Source organism: Achroia grisella, unplaced genomic scaffold, assembly GCF_030625045.1.
Source record: "Achroia grisella isolate CSIRO2021 unplaced genomic scaffold, CSIRO_AGI_Agris_v1 utg13031, whole genome shotgun sequence".
Lineage (NCBI taxonomy): Eukaryota > Metazoa > Arthropoda > Insecta > Lepidoptera > Pyralidae > Achroia > Achroia grisella.
In genome coordinates this window covers 19957-38245 of record NW_026712616.1, presented here as the reverse complement: position 1 = coordinate 38245, position 18289 = coordinate 19957, and the positions used below count along the sequence as shown (strand labels likewise).

General features: G+C 44.8%; 1 protein-coding gene and 1 pseudogene across 1 annotated transcript; one reads left to right on the top strand and one right to left on the bottom strand.

Annotated features, from left to right (window-relative positions):
- Positions 1–1839: 1839 nt before the first annotated feature.
- On the bottom strand, positions 1840–7092 carry LOC131855087 (uncharacterized; annotated as a pseudogene).
- Positions 7093–11150: 4058 nt separating this feature from the next.
- LOC131855086 (guanine nucleotide-binding protein subunit beta-5) lies at positions 11151–14459 on the top strand. Its single transcript, XM_059206301.1, has 7 exons — positions 11151–11498; positions 12042–12178; positions 12808–12926; positions 13041–13482; positions 13626–13787; positions 13898–14080; positions 14325–14459. The coding sequence occupies exons 1-7, from the start codon at positions 11378–11380 to the stop codon at positions 14457–14459; spliced, it is 1299 nt and encodes a 432-aa protein (XP_059062284.1). The 5' UTR covers positions 11151–11377.
- The last annotated feature ends 3830 nt before the right edge of the window (positions 14460–18289 follow it).

Genomic DNA, 18289 nt, shown 5'->3' with positions numbered 1-18289 from the left:
TTTTTCACACACTTCCCTCCCCTTTTTTCTTTCTTTTTTTTTTTCCTTCTTCCTCCTTTTCTTTTCCTTTCCCTTTTTTTTTTTTTATACTTTTAGCGAGCATGTTCCGGCCTTTCCAGTCCAAAGCGCCCCGACGATGCATCAGCTGTTCTGGTTTTCTTTGTGCTGATTATTTTAGCGCAATCAGCGCATCAATGATCGCCCTGTCTCTATTTTTAATCGCCATCTGAGTGAGTACTCACGAATGTCCGAGTAGTCGCGCCTGTGTGCCTGCTTGTGTGTGTGCGTCTTCTCGATATCGTGTGTGCGTGTGTGTGGCTACCACGTGAGAGTGTGCCATGCACTTCCAAGGGTGTGTGTGTGTGTTGATGATAATAACCCTCTCCGATGTCGCGTGTCGTGTGTGTGTGACTCCTCGTCCATTCCATATCCCTCGGATATTAGCGCGCGTCCGCTGTGTGTGTGTGTGTGTGTGTGTGTGTGTGTGTGTGTGTGTGTGTGCGTGTGTGTGTGCTGTGTATTCCATGAGCCTCAGCGATCTAATCCGGAGGCGCGCGTCCCGTGTGTATACTTCTCTCGGGCGCGCGGGGTTTCTGTGTGTACATGAAACTCCCTGTAATACCTGCTGATTTGGCGCGCGTAGGTAATTTCAAATAGGTTATGCCTATCTATAAAGGGGAGTTGATTTACGCGCGTCTGTGTGCGTGACCATTTCTGCTGTCACTATGGCGCGCGTGGTTCATAAGGGCTTCATCCACTAGGATGCGGGACACATTTGTATTGCCCTGTTGCCGTTAACCAACAAAGAGGCGCATTGTGTGTCACCCTTTCTCCTGTGTTTTTCGTTGTCTTGGCTTCCAGCTTGTTCCTTAGATCCTTGGCGCGCGTCCACGTGTGTGCGTGACAATCATGTCCTTTTTGCGCGTCGTAGTGTGATGATCCACGTAGTCTTCCCGCATCCCGGGACGCGCGCGTCGATATTTGGGATGTTCCACGCTTCAAAGGCGCCCCGTGTGTCCCTGCACCTCGCATCAGGCGCGCGTCGTGTGTCCAACATAATCCTTGTGCCTGTCCGCAACCGCGGATATTATCCTGTGGGGGTGCGCGTCGTCGGCTTCCCGCCTAGTCTCCTCCGCGTCCAGCGTGACGAACCCCACGGACTCGCAGCATGCCGCCATGTATTTACCAGTATATGCCCCTAACTAAAATTTCATCACATTATAATTTTTACTACCTGCATATATATGGATGTTATGTATCACCGAAGTAGTTAAAGTAGCATTCAACCGTCGATTTTATTTACCGAAACTCCTCGTCATGGTGTCTGTGACTTACCCCAATAAATGGTTAATCTAGTATTAAAATAAGTTTACAACTGAACTTAATAGATCTGAAGATTGCTCGAAAAACTATTTTATTTTTCTTCGCCTATTAAACAAAAAATTACATAAATAGGGATGTTGGGTTGAAAATAAACAACAAGATACTAGTAAAATAATATATTTACAAGTCAAGTCAAACATTGGTATGCAAGCGGTGGGGCAGACGTGTGGCCCTCACCGGCCGATCACCCACAGCGAGTTGTCGTGAGAGTCCTCACCGGCCGATGGCCCGCAGCGGGTGCGGGTGGGCCCCTCACCGGCCGATGGCCCGCAGCGGGTGCGGGTGGGCCCCTCACCGGCCGATGGCCCGCAGCGGGTGCGGGTGGGCCCCTCACCGGCCGATGGCCCGCAGCGGGTGCGGGTGGGCCCCTCACCGGCCGATGGCCCTCTGCGGGTGCGGTGTGTCACCGGCCGATGGCCCGCAGCGGGTGCGGGTGGGCCCCTCACCGGCCGATGGCCCGCAGCGGGTGCGGGTGGGCCCCTCACCGGCCGATGGCCCGCAGCGGGTGCGGGTGGGCCCCTCACCGGCCGATGGCCCGCAGCGGGTGCGGGTGGGCCCCTCACCGGCCGATGACCCACAGCAGGTTGAGTCCGGCGGGCCCGAGGTGCAGGCGGCGCAGCGCGGGCGGGCGGCGGCGCGCCAGCACGGCCACCAGCACCAGCAGCGCGTGCAGCAGGTTGTTGCGGCCCGCGCCCACCTCCAGCGCCGCCTCGCCGCTCACCACCGCGTAGTGCGGCGGGCGGCGCGCGACGCGGTGCAGCACCGGCCCGGCCCCCGCACCGCCCCCCGCGCCCCCCGCACCCCCCCGGGGGGGCGGCGCGTCCGACACGTGCGCGGCGGTGAAGGCGCGCGCGGGCGGCCCGGCGGCGGCCAGCTGTCCGTCGAGGTAGGTGGCCACCAGGTGCAGCACCAGCTCGGCGTCGGTGGGCCGGGACTCGTCCCAGTCCGCGCCGCCGCCGTTCCACTTGTACTCGCTGAGGCAGCCGCCGCGCGCCAGCTCTGCGGACGCACGCACGGTCACGGGGCGGCACGAGTCGAGAGAGAGGTGCACGTTCCGTCTCGGGAACGTTAGAAAATTACAACGATATTCGCTTCTTAATTTGATATTGTACACGAGCCGGTAGGTTCGGTCTCGAGTGTTTCGACAGAATATCGCCCGAAACTATAAATCCGTATATTAATTAACGATTACATTTTGTTTTATTAATGCTTTTATTAAGGCTAAAAAAAATTAACATAGGCGGCGGGTGCACCATTCCATTATTGTCAGTAATATACATATATAAAACACTCACATTGATACAAATAAAATCAAACTTATGATTACAAATATTTGTACCGTGCGAGGAATCGAACCCGCGGTTATCAGTTACCACTGCAATAGCCACCGACCGGTGTAGGTTTATAGTAGCACATAGTAGAGAGCATCTGACCGTGGTAGCGGCGCACGAGGTAGGCCTGGTCGGCGCAGGGCTCCAGGTACGGCAGCAGAGCCCGCACTCGCTCGCCCGCCACGCTCAGCGACCGCAGCCGCTCCACGCCCACCTGCACGTCACATTTGTCACACACGTCTCCACCACAATTGCCGCGTGAATGTGTATTCTCGCCTAGAGTATGCATATACATACAGACTTTGCTCCGTTCGGACGCACTCTAGTACGCCCTCGAAAAAACGTGTGTAAAAGTAGCTACTGCCACCAAGTGTCATCGTTAACTACGAGATATAAAATGAGGAGTGTGGGAGTGAGTACGAGTGTGGGTGTGAGTACGCGTGCGTGTGTGTGTGTGCGTGTGTGCGTGCGTGTGTGTGTGTGTGTGTGCGTGTGTGTGTGTGTGTGTGTGTGTGTGTGTGTGTGTGTGTGCGTGTGTGTGTGTGTGTGTGTGTGTGTGTGTGTGTGTGCGTGTGTGTGTGTGTGTGTGTGCGTGTGTGTGCGTGAGTGTGTGTGTGTGCGTGTGCGTGCGTGCGTGTGTGTGTGTGTGCGTGTGTGTGTGTGTGTGCGTGTGTGTGTGTGTGCGTGTGTGTGTGTGTGTGTGTGTGTGTGTGTGCGTGCGCACCACATCACACTATATGCACACGCGCCCGGTACACACACCGGGACCTCTTACATGCTGCATTGTCAAAGGTTATTATTATTATAATAAACTGGCTTTTAAAAAAAAAAGTTTCAATTGTTTCTCGCCAGTTCTTTTCGAGCTATTTACTAACAACAGGAGGGAAAAAATAAAATTATAATGTAAAAATTTGACGTTCATAAGCGGCTAAAATGTCCTACATGAATAAATAATTTTTTAATTTGAATAAAGGAAACCTATGTGACAGCCGACAGGGCCGACAGTACGTGAACATTAATAAAACCCTGTAGCCCAGGGTGGTTAACATTAAATTTATTTTGCAGTTCCATACACTGTAGGTTACGTATTTAGGCTGCTTTTCAGTTAGTTTCGGTGTAGTGGAATCCTATAATAAAATTTAAATAAAACGACGATGTCTCTCTGTGTTTGTACTGTGTGTGACAACCGATTGAAAGACTTAAACTGACATATAAAAAATGTGTTCAAATATTATTTATTTGGAATTTTTCAAACGGTGATATGATAATGTTTAACGACAAAGAATTGTTAGGAATATTGTGTCCGGTGGTCTGTCGTAATGTCCGTACGCACCAGCCGCAGGTTGAGGTTGAACTGCGTGAGTTTGCGCGGGTCGAGCTGCAGGCGGCGCCACAGCTGCGGCGAGGGCGGAGACCCCGCGCCCCCGCCCCCGCCCCCGGCCCCCGCACCGCCGCCCGCACCCTCCTCCGGCGGCCCGCCCTCTGCAACGCCGATGTGCAATTTTCAACTAAATATTAAAATAAGTAAAATTGTAAAATTGCCTAAATTGCTTCTTATAACATTGACTATCTGCGAGTGGAAATCCTGTCATTATTTTGACAGGTCCATCCATTTCAGAGATTAGTCGGAACAAACAAAAATTTTCGGTTAAAGTATGACGTACGAGAAAGTAACTAGTGTTCGGAGGCACGTCTCCACCTGAATGGCGACGTATACAACGTGCGTCTCGTGATAACATGATATTCATATATATACATAGGTGACAAACGACCACTAGGTATCGTCATTCCAGTAACTTATATATGTAGAACAAGTTAAAATGAAAAAGTTGAAATGATATGATCGATCTCGTTACTGTCTGTTTTATAAGTAACGATATAAATAGTGGTGGCCGGTCGAGCGTTGTCCACCGACCTGCGTCGAGCGCGGCGAGGTGGTAGTGCGGCGCGGGCGCGGGCCGACCCCCCGCGGCCGCCGGCGCCGCCAGGAACCGGCCGCGGGCCTCGGGCCGCCGCACGTACGCCGCCAGGGCCGCCGGGTCGGCGATGAACTCGTCCCGCTCGGGCCGCGCGGTCGCCGGCGAGTGCGGCGAGTGCGGCGAGTACGACGAGTGCGGCGAGTGCGGCGAGTACGACTGCGGCGAGTGCGGCGAGGACGCGGGGGCGGAGGCGGGGCGCCAGCCGCGCGGCGACAGCGACAGCGACAGCGCTTCCTCCTCCGCGCTCGACTCCACGCTCCGTTCTATGAACGTGGACTCCGCGGTCACGGTCCGCACCGACGAATCTGTACCCACGGTCACCTCCGCTCGTCACACACAAAATAAAAGTTGGGCTACTGTCAGGTGCTCGAAGCCTGTAGCATTGCGACCTACGTAGGTCTATTGTGCTCCCCTTTTTCAAAGTTTTCCGTCGGGGATAAGTATTTTTAAAGCGATGTTTTTATCGAATTTATACATTCCTGATTCCTTCCTATTTCGTCATATACGTTCTACAGAGTTACATTTTATACCCTATTATTTTCTTTCAAGTATCTTAAAATGCTGTCGTTATTGTTATAAATTCAAAAATAAATTTATTTATTGGCTTTGAATCAATATTGTAAAGTTTAAAAAAATCTATATAAAAACTTTGAACTTTATTTAATCATGGATATTTTGAAAATAACTCAAGTTTAAGTTTTCACAATATAAATATGAAAAGCCTACAATGATGTGTATATATTTTTCCATGTAAATATGCCTCAGATGTTCATCATGTTATTTCAAGTGTCCATATCCATTTGCCATTTGATCATTGTTTGCTACCTATGTGGTATAAATAAAAATTTACAACCAGCATTTTTTTAGAAATATACTCAAATACTATTACTAACAATATTAAAAGGAACACAGTAGTAGGGAGTGCACATGGATGGGTTTGTTCTATGTACTTTCAATAGACTGGTCGATGTAATGAGAGCGCACCGAGATGTTGTCGTGAGATGCCCAGCAGGGCGTGCTGTCGCGGCGTGAGCTCGAGAGGCAGGCGCGGCCGCAGCAGCAGCCGCAGCAGGTGCTGCACCAGGTTGGCCCCCGCCACGCCCGCCACCACCACCTCCACATAGTGTAACACCGAGGTAGCCCTCACATTTGCTAGATCTGACAAAATTCACAACCAACTTAACTAAATGTCATATATCATTATATTAGTTGATTAGGACTAACAAAGGAAGACTTAACACATTTGAGTGGGGCAGATACAAGAACTTGTTCCGCACATTGACATTTAAAAGCGGGGAAGGTATTAGTACCTGTTTAAAATAAGTAATTTTAAGTGACACAAAGGAAAAATATATAATACATATATATTGTATATTTATTAATAATACATATAATATATATATTTATTACTATGGGTACAAATACCTGCCCCACACATAATGTGTTAAGTCTGAAAAGATCAACCCAAAAAAGCAATATTTTATAAATATCTAAAACTTTTGGGTGAAACAAGATGGAGAAATGACAAGAAGTGGATGCATACTGAACTATTGATATTAGGCTACTACTACTCCTACTATACTGGGCTAATACCAATGCTGAATGAATTGTTTAATTCTGTTTAATAACGGAGTACATACATATCACATGTGTGTTAGTACAGACAGACAGACACACACACACACACATATGTATTATTAATACCTGTCAGCACAGGGGGACTACATTGCCTGATTATCACCAGATAATTTCCCTATTTTATTTAATTTTACACAGGGTAATTTTATACAGATTATGTAAAACAATTACATACATAGATGGTTGGATATTCAACAATATCTATATAGATTTGATAGTGTTGAAATAATCTGTATATATGGTGTCATAACACAATTAGGCACCTACTCAACAACAAATGTTCGATATTAACTGAAACATTTTTAGAGTTTTTAAAATACAGAAAAACAAATTGTAAATAGATAATTAATTTTATGACAACAACAAGCAGTTGAACCACATAGTACTGAAACTATAGACTCACAGATCATATACAAACAATAACAGGACGGCCCCATTCACAATGCTCCATCTCAAAGAGCTAGAACACTTCTTGTTCATATAGTTTAAGTCTATTGTCCGTTGTAGTATGTTACCTTTTTGGGGTTGTGACCTGCAATAAGAAATATTTCAAGTACTTAAGTAAAACAAATTAACGATGAAGATAATTCAGAATACATGGTACTTACATCACTATTAATTAAACAGAAAATGGATAAGACAGAAAATTAACAAAGTATAAACCATGGATGCCCACTTGTCACTGTATTATATATTACAGAGGGTTCTACTATTAAGAAAAGATTTAGATCATATTTGATAGAAATTTTCTTCTTTTTCGAGAAACATTAACCGTCAATGCCGAAGCCGGTTACTTTAACAATTAACAAAAATAAATATTCACAACTACTGTAATAAAAAAAAATACACTTGGTTTTTTAAGGTCTCACTGAGCGTTAATTCTGCCCAATTAAATTGATAATTAATATTTAAATTGAATTGAAAAAAACATTAAACAGTGGATTACATTAATATACAATTTTGAATAGGTTACAACACAGGTTTTGTATATATTGGTTATAAGCAGTACTCAGACAGAACAGAGGTACGAGACCATTGTTCAGTAGTATTTCCATGAAATTCAAAAATTCTTCAAGGCGATATCGCCATAAATGTTTATAATTCTCCGATAGTTGCTATGATAAAGTCGTAAATTGGTTTAAAAGTTGCAGGGCATTTGAATAGCAGAACAGACAATTATAGTGAACTGTCAGACTGTCAGCTTGCGTCACAGAACACTAATATTCTATGCGTAGTTTGAGATCATACTAAATAAAGTTTATTGATTAAATAATTTTCTATTCCATTCTACATATTTTGTAAGAGCGCTACCAAAGGCAACCAAAGTGCATGAAATCTTACGAAAATATCTGTCTCGTAAAGAGAACTGTTTGATAAAACGTAAAAACTCTTGCTAAAAGCAGGATAACACATTTGTGGAACAAATATTAATAAAGTGGAAATACTACTATATATCCTATGTAGTTGTAGCTCACTAATGCATGAACGAAATACCTCCTTTAGAAATGATACACTCTATCCTGAAGAGATAAAAACCTTCGCTTCTAAGAATATCCTTAAATTTTTGTACCTGACAGGTCTAGGGCGCCAGAGCACAATAGACATATGTCTATCGTAGCCCTACAGAGTCATCTAACAAACACATAAATAAAAAAAAGGCACCGACTTGCTAATTACAAAATTACAAAAAATTAGAAAAAAGTTTATACATATAACAGATGTTATAACCAGTGGCACTCAATGAGGAAATAGCCATTATTATTGCTAAAAGTTGCATATAGATGGCGTGATTGGTATCGATGGAATTCTTCATAGTTTTGCAAACGTTTTAAAAAACAAAACTGTGTTCTCAAAATAGTTTAATCCATTTTTAAAAAAATATATATACATGTTAAGATGAAATAATGCGTTTAGAAAAGTAATTTTCATATATTTACTCATTTTGTTATTTTCCAGTACTTAATTACACTTTAATCAGTGCTAATACGGGGCTCAATGTTTTCAAAATGCTTTCATAGATGGCATTGTTGTCATTTGTATCGGCCTAATTAAATGTCTTTTTTATATTTTCCAATAATAAGCACTTAATATATTATTATTGTAAATTAAACATATAAAAAAAGTTTAAGTAAATTAAAAATAGCCGAACAAGCAAATAATACTATTTCCAATAATACTTATGTATGAAGTGTTGTCATATTAAAAATAAATACATGTATTATCGATTTTTTTAATAATCGATAACAGCATTTTATTACAGCGCATTATTCGATGATGCTTTTAATGAGTCGTTGTGAACAGTAAATTTTTCAAAGTTTCAAGTTTTCAGTTTCAAGTCAGTATTCCGTTTCAAAGAACGGAATATAGTAGTACATTATTAGTGTCGTTGGTTATTTACATTTGTACTGAAAAATCGATTACATAATAATTTAAAATATCGAGTACGAATCGTAGCTGTCTTCGAATACTGGCAACTGGTAAGATTAAAATAGTTTTAAAAAAAGAGAGAAATCGACCCTAACTCGAATACCATAAAGTTTATTTTCCTTTCTCATTAATATCATAGCAGTTTGTTTTTAACTTGCGTATGACTCTGTGGTATGATGTTTAACGTGTATTGTTATTGTACGGTGCATACATTTCAAAAATTATATTTTAATGTAGGTACAAACATTTCTTTCATACATTTCATACATGTCAAAAATTATCTTTTAATGTAGGTACATACATTTCTTTCATACATTTCATACATGTCAAAAATATCTTTTAATGTAGGTACATACATTGTTTTCATACATCTCATACATTTCAAAAATTATATTTTAATGTAGGTACATACATTTCATACATTTCAAAAATGAACTTTTTATGTAGGTACATACATTTCTTTCATACATTTCATACATGTCAAAAATTATCTTTTAATGTAGGTCCTTACATTTCATACATTTCAAAAATTTCATACAATACATTTCTTTCATACATTTCAAAAATTATCTTTTAATGTAGGTGCATACATTTCACACATTTCAAAAATTTCATACAATACGTTTCTTTCATACATTTCAAAAAGTATTTTTTAATGTAGGTACATAACACCCCATGTCAGACCCCTTATATTTGGAAGAAACTTAAAAATAATGCCAAAAATATTAGATGAATATATTTTTAATACGAATATTGTTTTATTTTTGTTCATCAACTTTATCCCTCACTAACAATACTAGTAGTAGTACATAACCTGGTTTATACCGCTAAAGATATTGAAAGATATACGAGTAATTCAGAATGTTATCAAGTTCAAAATAAGCACACATTACTTGCTTAGATAACAGAGTAATATTACTCGTAATAAAAACATTTGTAATACCCATATGTATACTACGTATGTATAGTAAGTACTTACGCTGCGGCGCCGTGTAGACTCGTCTAAGTATATCTACTCATCTACGCGCGGTAACCGCGCCGACCGACAATAGGATAGCGCCTCTCGTGTTTCCAGAAAGTTCGCGACTAACGGACGATATAGTAGTAAGGCAATGAGTGTCCCAGTGATATCATTATAATATTTTCTCGTTAAATTTTATTGTAATATACACAATTTCGCACTAAATAACGTGTTACCCCGTTACACATTTCTAATAATGAAAAACCTAGACCGACCCTGTTCACTTAATCTTACAAGATCTGACTTTAAAAATTACGATATCCTCATATAGCCTTTCATTTCCCCTTTCAATACTTTTTCGCATTAAAAAGTAGCCTTTCTCAGGGTCTACATTATCTGTCTACCAAATTTCAATTAAATCAGTTCAGTAGTTTTGGCGTGAAAGCGAGACAAACAGACAGACTGAGTTACTTTAGCATTTATAATATTTGTAAGAATATCGCTATTAAAAATAGGGGTTGGTGAAAGACGGGTGAAAATTTAGGCGTGTATGTATTTTCAATGTAACATTATAAATAAATAAAAAATTGTCCATAATACAAAAAAATATTTTTTCGGGGTAGGCCACCCCTATGACTTAGGGGTATAAAAAATAGATAACAACCCTACCTCAGACCTGGGAAGTATACATATCAAATTTCATCAAAATGTGGGAGAAATATGGCAACTAACACTGTGATACAAAATTTATATATAAGATATAGCGGAATTCTCATTAGGTAAAAGAGGGGTACATCGTAGAATACATGAGGTATATACCAGTAAATTAATTGTAGCTAAAATCAGTCTCATACATATGTATAATGATTAAAATAAAAAATCCCGATTTTGATACGTACGAGTATAAACGTATTAAAATCAGGCTATACGTATAGCGCAGACGCGTTACAACATATCAAAAAAAATAGGCATGGAATGTAAAATAAACCATAACACAATAGGTATATACATTGGCACATAAGCCATATCTGCAGAGTGTCGGCTAACGATATTATACCTACACATTTACATTGAATCTTGAATCGTCCCTAATGAGGTACACGATACAGTTGCCTACATATCTATTATATACATATCTTTGCAAAACAGATGTCATGTAGACTGAATTCACTGCCATCTATTTTCATGCTTTGTTACTAAGCACCCACTAGTAATCCGACCTGCTTCAGATCTAGCGACATCTAGCGGCTACGGTGGCGAAATAAAATAGCCCGAAGAATAGCCCGAGTTAGGAAGGAACCATTTTCTTGTATGGGATGGGATATCTGTATGTAATATTATGTTATCTGTGTTATAACTGACAGATTGGTATGTTGCGGTTGACTTTGTTGTCAATGTCAAATATATATTTATTTGACATTTCTGGTAATAGTGATATCGATTCAATAATTTCTATACGGTTTATATTTTCTTACTCTTTTTATAGGTTCAAAACATAAATTCTAATCCTTTAATAAATTAATATCGAGCCGTTAAAAATCGGCATAACAGTACCTCTAGGAGGAGACATGTACTGGCGTCTCTGTTTAATTACAATGCCGTGGTAAAATGGGAGTGAACTGGCAGTGAACAGTGAGTGTTACGAGGCTGTATGCAGGATGGCGGCGGACACAGCGGTGGCTGCCAGCCCTGAGGAGACGTTAGAGTCACTGTTGCGTGAAGCGGAGGCGCTTAAACAGAAATTGGAGGAGGAACGGCAGAAGCTCAACGATGTTACCCGTTAGTACAAAGCTCTTACTGTACTTAGTAGCAATATAAATATAATATAAATACAGTAAGATTAAATAATTGAAATGATTTTATTAATAGTCGTACAGTTACATGCTATGTAACTAATGATCTGGTGCAATGAGCTCTACTTTCATATAAAATAATAAAAAAATATGTAAGCAGTTAATTGTCAATATAGTGTCAGGATTGTATTATTGTTCTATAACAAGTTGACATAGCACAAATATTAATTATTACATTATTATTTAGCTATTTTGAGAAAAACATTCTCATTAGGGATGCTCATTTTAATTTAATCTATTTTAACATTGAATGATTCTAAATAGTCCGAGCGGCAATATAAACATGTGTGTGTCATTTGTGATACATACATGTTTTGAGTTCTGTTTCTACATTAATTTGACCTTATTGTCAGTCAGAGGAACTAGTGAGTGTTACAGAAGTCTATAAATGATATGATATGATCCTCATAGCTTACATGTGGTAGGAGGGAGTTGTTGTGTAACTGTGTAGTTGTGTTTTGTGTGCCAGTGTCATGTGTGGCAGAGCGGTTGGAGACCATAAACTTCCCCAACCTGAAGCTGCGGCGAGTTCTCAAGGGACACCAGGCCAAGGTGCTGTGCTCGGACTGGTCACCAGACAAGCGACACATTGTCTCCTCCTCACAGGTAATCACATCTATTCAATAAAGCATTTATTCATAATTAATACAATAGTAATATTGTGATACTGCACAGTCAACCAGTTTTTCTGTTTGTACTTTATGTAATGTAAAATTAAAAAAAAATACTGTCTGACTTGTACAGGTGTAGGGTGTTCAATTATAATCTATATTTGTTATCCTTATCCATAATACTTTAAAAATATAACTTCAAATAAAATGAAATAGGCTACTTGCCAGATAGTGTGACCGAACATAAGGCCACATACTAAGCTAACTACTAAGCAATGGTATGGCTGCGTTGGCTAAACTATTGACCTTTTTATTATTATTATTATATAATCCTCAGAATCAAAGATTTTTGTGGTTCTGAAAATAACTGACTTTATCAATATTTTGCATTTGAAGTCAAGAGGCCAGTAGAGTTTAAATAACATAAAAACAATGTGTAATGCTGCTGTATGTAAGTGAAGTAATAGTTTAATCAACTAATATATAGTTTGTATATGATATTCTGTTAACTTGTCTCATGCAGGCCTGTTCCTACAGAGATAAAGAATAAGACATTTCTTGTAACAGTATTGTAACATCAATGAAATTCTAAATATTGTAATTGACATTTTGTATTTTACACAGGATGGTAAGGTGATAGTTTGGGATGCTTTCACAGCTACTAAAGAGCACACCATCGCTATGCCTAGCACTTGGGTGATGGCATGTGCATATGCACCCTCCGGGAACATGGTCGCAGCAGGGTAAGAAGGCATCATATTTTATTTAAATTTCAGACTTACAGATATTACTGTTCATTTTTGTCTCGTCGATGTCGTAAAATGTGTAGCCTGAAGCGTCGCGGTGCGGCTCCACAGAGGCCTGGACAACAAGGTGACGGTGTTCCCGCTGGGCGAGGAGGAGCCGGCGTCACGCAAGCGCACGGTGGCCACGCACACGTCCTACATGTCGTGCTGCCTGTTCCCCAACACGGACCGCCAGATACTGACGGGCAGCGGCGACGGCACGTGCGCGCTCTGGGACGTGGAGTCGGGCCAGCTGCTGCAGAGCTTCCAGGCGCACGCGGCCGACGTGATGGCGCTGGACCTGGCGCCGTCCGACATGGGAGACACGTTCGTGTCCGGCGGCTGCGACCGCTCCGTGCTCGTGTGGGACCTGCGCACCGGCCAGGCCGTGCAGGCCTTCGACACGCACCTCTCCGACGTCAACAGCGTCAAGTACCACCCCTCGGGCGACTCGCTCGCCTCCGGCTCCGACGACTCCTGCTGCCGCCTTTTCGACTTGCGCGCGGACCGCGAGGTCGGTGTCTACTGTCTATATATGTATATATATAATAGAATATAATATAATATAATATAATAATAAATGTTCTTTCGATGATTCGTTCGAAGATGAGGTTTCCGTCGCAATAGTGGGATGTACGAATGAGTATACTGCGGCAGGTGGCGCGGTACACGAAGGAGAGCATCATCTTCGGCGTGAACTCCGTGGAGTGGTCGGTGAGCGGGCGGCTGCTGTTCGCCGGCTACAGCGACTACACGGCGTGCGCCTGGGACGCGCTGCGGGCCGCGCGCGTGTGCGTGCTGTGCGGACACGAGCACCGCGTGGCGCGCGTGCGCGGGACGGGGCCGCGCTCGCGCGCGCGCGGGTGCTCTCTCTCTCTCTCTCTCTCTCTGTCTCCCCCCCCCCCGTGTGCGTGCTGTGCGGACACGAGCACCGCGTGGCGCGCGTGCAGCTGGCGCGGGACGGGGCCGCGCTCGCCACCGCCTCCTGGGACGCCACGCTGCGGGTGCGTGCTCTCTCTCTCTCTCTCTCTCTCTCTGTGTCTGTCGGACACGAGCACCGCGTCGCGCGTGCCTGGCGCGGGACGGGGCCGCGCTGTGCGCCACGCTGCTGTGTGCGTGGACACGAGCACCGCGTGGCGCGCGCGTGGCGCGGGACGGGGCCGCGCTCGCCACCGCCTCCTGGGACGCCACGCTGCGGGTGCGTGCTCTCTCTCTCTCTCTCTCTCTCTCTCTGTCTCCCTCCCCCCCGTGTGCGTGCTGTGCGGACACGAGCACCGCTGGCTCTCTCTCTCTCTCTCTCTCTCTCTCTCTCTCTCTGTCTCCCTCCCCCCCGTGTGCGTGCTGTGCGGACACGAGCACCGCGTGGCGCGCGTGCAGCTGGCGCGGGACGGGGCCGCGCTCGCCACCGCCTCCTGGGACGCCACGCTGCGGGTGCGTGCTCTCTCTCTCTCTCTCTCTCTCTCTCTGTCTCTCTCACTCACCCCCGAGTGAGAGCTGTGCGGACACGAGCACCGCGTGGCGCGCGTGAAGCTGGCGCGGGACGGGGCCGCGCTCGCACCGCCTCCTGGGACGCCACGCGCGGGTGCGCGTGCTGTGCACACGAGCACCGCGTGGCGCGCGTGCAGCTGGCGCGGGACGGGGCCGCGCTCGCCACCGCCTCCTGGGACGCCACGCTGCGGGTGCGTGCTCTCTCTCTCTCTCTCTCTCTCTCTGTGTCTGTCTCCCTCCCCCCCGTGTGCGTGCTGTGCGGACACGAGCACCGCGTGGCGCGCGTGCAGCTGGCGCGGGACGGGGCCGCGCTCGCCACCGCCTCCTGGGACGCCACGCTGCGGGTGCGTGCTCTCTCTCTCTCTCTCTCTCTCTCTCTGTCTCCCTCCCCCCCGTGTGCGTGCTGTGCGGACACGAGCACCGCGTGGCGCGCGTGCAGCTGGCGCGGGACGGGGCCGCGGACGGGGACCGCGCTCGTGCTCTCTCTCTCTCTCTCTCTCTGTCCCCTCCCCCCGTGTGCGTGCTGTGCGGACACGAGCACCGCGTGGCGCGCGTGCAGCTGCGGGACGGGGCCGCGCTCGCTCTCTCTCTCTCTCTCTCTCTCTCTCTCTCTCTCTCCCTCCCCCCGTGTGCGTGCTGTGCGGACACGAGCACCGCGTGGCGCGCGTGCAGCTGGCGCGGGACGGGGCCGCGCTCGCCACCGCCTCCTGGGACGCCACGCTGCGGGTGCGTGCTCTCTCTCTCTCTCTCTCTCTCTGTCTCCCTCCCCCCCGTGTGCGTGCTGTGCGGACACGAGCACCGCGTGGCGCGCGTGCAGCTGGCGCGGGACGGGGCCGCGCTCGCGGGACGCGCGCGGGTGCGTGCTCTCTCTCTCTCTCTCTCTCTGTCTCCCCTCCCCCCGTGTGCGTGCTGTGCGGACCGCCTCCGCGGGACGCCACGCTGCGGGTGCGCTCTCTCTCTCTCTCTCTCTCTCTCTCTCTCTCTCTCTCTCTCTCTCTCTCTCTCTCTCTCTCTCTCTCTCTCTCTCTCTCTCTCTCTCTCTCTCTGTCTCCCTCCCCCCCCCAGTTCGCTGTCTCTCCCTGTATCCACAACAACGAAAATCTAAAATAATACGTTTTCCCACAGATCTGGGCGTAATAGCGAGATGGACCGTCACCCAGCGCCCCCTCACATTCCAGCATCATCGACTGCAACCATGTGGCGGACAGCTGCGGTCCCATCCGGCCCGTCTGAAGTCGCGTCCGGTCCGTCCGCCGGCCGACCAGTCGCTCTCCACGTGTGAGCGGACGGATGCTACTGAAACCGAGTCAAGTTTTTGTTTCAAATTATCGTCATTATGTTGTGAGAACTTCGTTCATCACACGCACAACACAAGTGTCCGGACTCAAGAAAATGCAGAAAGTCCATTACTGTAAGCCAAATACACACGTGTCCGTAGGTTTATTTAGGCTAACTCACCGTTCTTTGTTAATTTTGTATTGAATGCTATATCCTTAGATTATGTTGGTGATTGAAATGGAAGTTTTAACCAGAGTACTTATTTGGTTTTTTAGCTTTATGAGATCTTGTTACACTTTACATAATTATTGTGGTCGAGTGGCATTGATCAGCTCGGTGTAAGAACATAATCTGAATGCCTGCAGAAAATATCTTTGATGCAATAAATAGTACGAATTGTGGATGATGTTTCGTTTAGCAAACAGTACTCGGTGTGAGCACAGCCAAAGAATTGCCCACTCTGTGCGTGGTGTCGGCCGATGCACACCTCTGTGTTGGTCTGCCCCGTGTGCTGGTGCTCCAAGTACTCGATAATCTGTGTTACGTATATATTGTAATCTACAAATAAATTCCGCCCGAAATCCCGGAGAAATCGTTAATCATTTTATCTCCGCAGAGATTTTAAAATATCTTTAGTAGATGCCTGTGTCACGTAAGAAACCAGGCGCAACATTTCTAGTTTCGAAATATCAGTTCAGGTTTAGGGTCTTCAGCGTTCAGCCTTATTATAGGAAAGCCAGCGTTTATGAAACTACAACTTTCTTCTAGAAGCAAAGTGTATAGGTGAAGACAACTTGTGTCTGGGGCGAGCCCGGCCGCCGCTGTGATCTAGAGACGAACGGTTAAGTCGAGTCAGGACATACACGGTGGAAAACGTGCGTTGGCTCACCACGAAATGAGTCACTTAAGTATTATAGATATAGAGGAAAAGATATACCAAAGAAGATTAAAATATGTATCGTGGTGCAGTTCCCATGCATATAGACAACGGTTCCCACTGTCCAAAAGGTGCATAACATTATAGTTGAATAAAATAATGCATCTAGTTAACAATATTAACATTATCCGACGCGATTCTCGTGGAGAATATTATATGAGATTGTTTCTCATTGCATATATTCAATTTCTTTATTGTGAAATACAAATACAGTTGATTTTAATGATAGGATGAACTTAAAAATATTTTAAATTATAAAAAATACATGTAGCCAAGTAGGTATAAAAAATACCTGTGGCCGTTAACCGCAGCTACTTTTTATACTTCACAACATTCATCTCAAGGGCTGGTGCGTTTTTTCCACTGTATATAGGTACTAGGTATGTATAGTTTAGTAGGTATATTTAAACGTCTGTCCCTCAGTATTGATATATTGTTGACAGATGATTTCTAGCAGTAGTGGTACGAGGCGCGTGTGTGGTGTGAGCCGTGTCGGCGGCGGGCGGAGGCTCGGGTCACGTACACACTCGCACGTCACATGTAAGGCGGTTATTGAGAGTTTGTGCTATATTATGAATTGTATATTTGTAAAATAGAAGGTTAACTATTATAAATCTCGGTTGGCATCTATTGCGAACTATAATACTAATGCTATTTACATGTTTCTCTCGATGTGTAGTAGTGCGTGGCACGGCACGTGTCACGTGTCACGTGTCACGTGTCACGTGGTACGTGTTTGTTGTTAGGGATGATAATAGATTACATTCGCCTGCGCCAACGGTTTACGCTGGCACCAGTCGAGGATGATAGAATGAGCCTGAGGTCATGTCGGTTAGCCCAAATTCACCAGGAATATATTATGATGGTTTCCACGGAACACCGCGCGAACGTCAACCTGTCCTGGTAGATAGTGGGTTGCTGTGGGGTCATCAGTCCACATTACTAACAACCTCCCTCACGTGGTATATTGTTATGGTTGCTCCATCTCATGGTTCATCTTGTTTACTATCTTATCTATTCCACAAGCTAGAACGTGGTCCTGAACCACGGTTTACCGTATGCAGACTGCGGAGTCTCAGTGTTTCCGTATTATATGTTTGCCCGAACAAGGAGAACATTACAACTATGAAATACTAGTTCGGCAATGAGTTTAATAACAGAAACGCTTAGAGTTTATCAAACAGGGACTTCCTGAATGGTCTGAGCTCTAGATGACACAAGTGAGGCCGGCCCATATTCTTTGAAACGTTTGAAATTGAAACCTAAATTTTGAAGAATAAATCGTAAACGTAAAATCTAACAAGATCTAAAGTCGCTCTGCAGTAGGAGTGGAGCACCAAGGAGATGCGTGTGCACGTGACATATTGTTGTTTTATAATGTTGGCAGTACACACAGTAGTCGATAATCTGTCTCGGGGTTTGTCTGCACGTTTTATTTACATAAACCCAAAAGCCATTTCATGGATTACAGGTGAATAATAAGTAGACGTCAAGTATTACGTATTGCCTACCTTACGATGCCCGCTCACTTCACTTTAATGACTCTTAGAGTTTTATTATGAATATGGAAGAGTCTCATTTACTAATATAAAAAAGTAAGAAAGCCCAAAGACTTTAG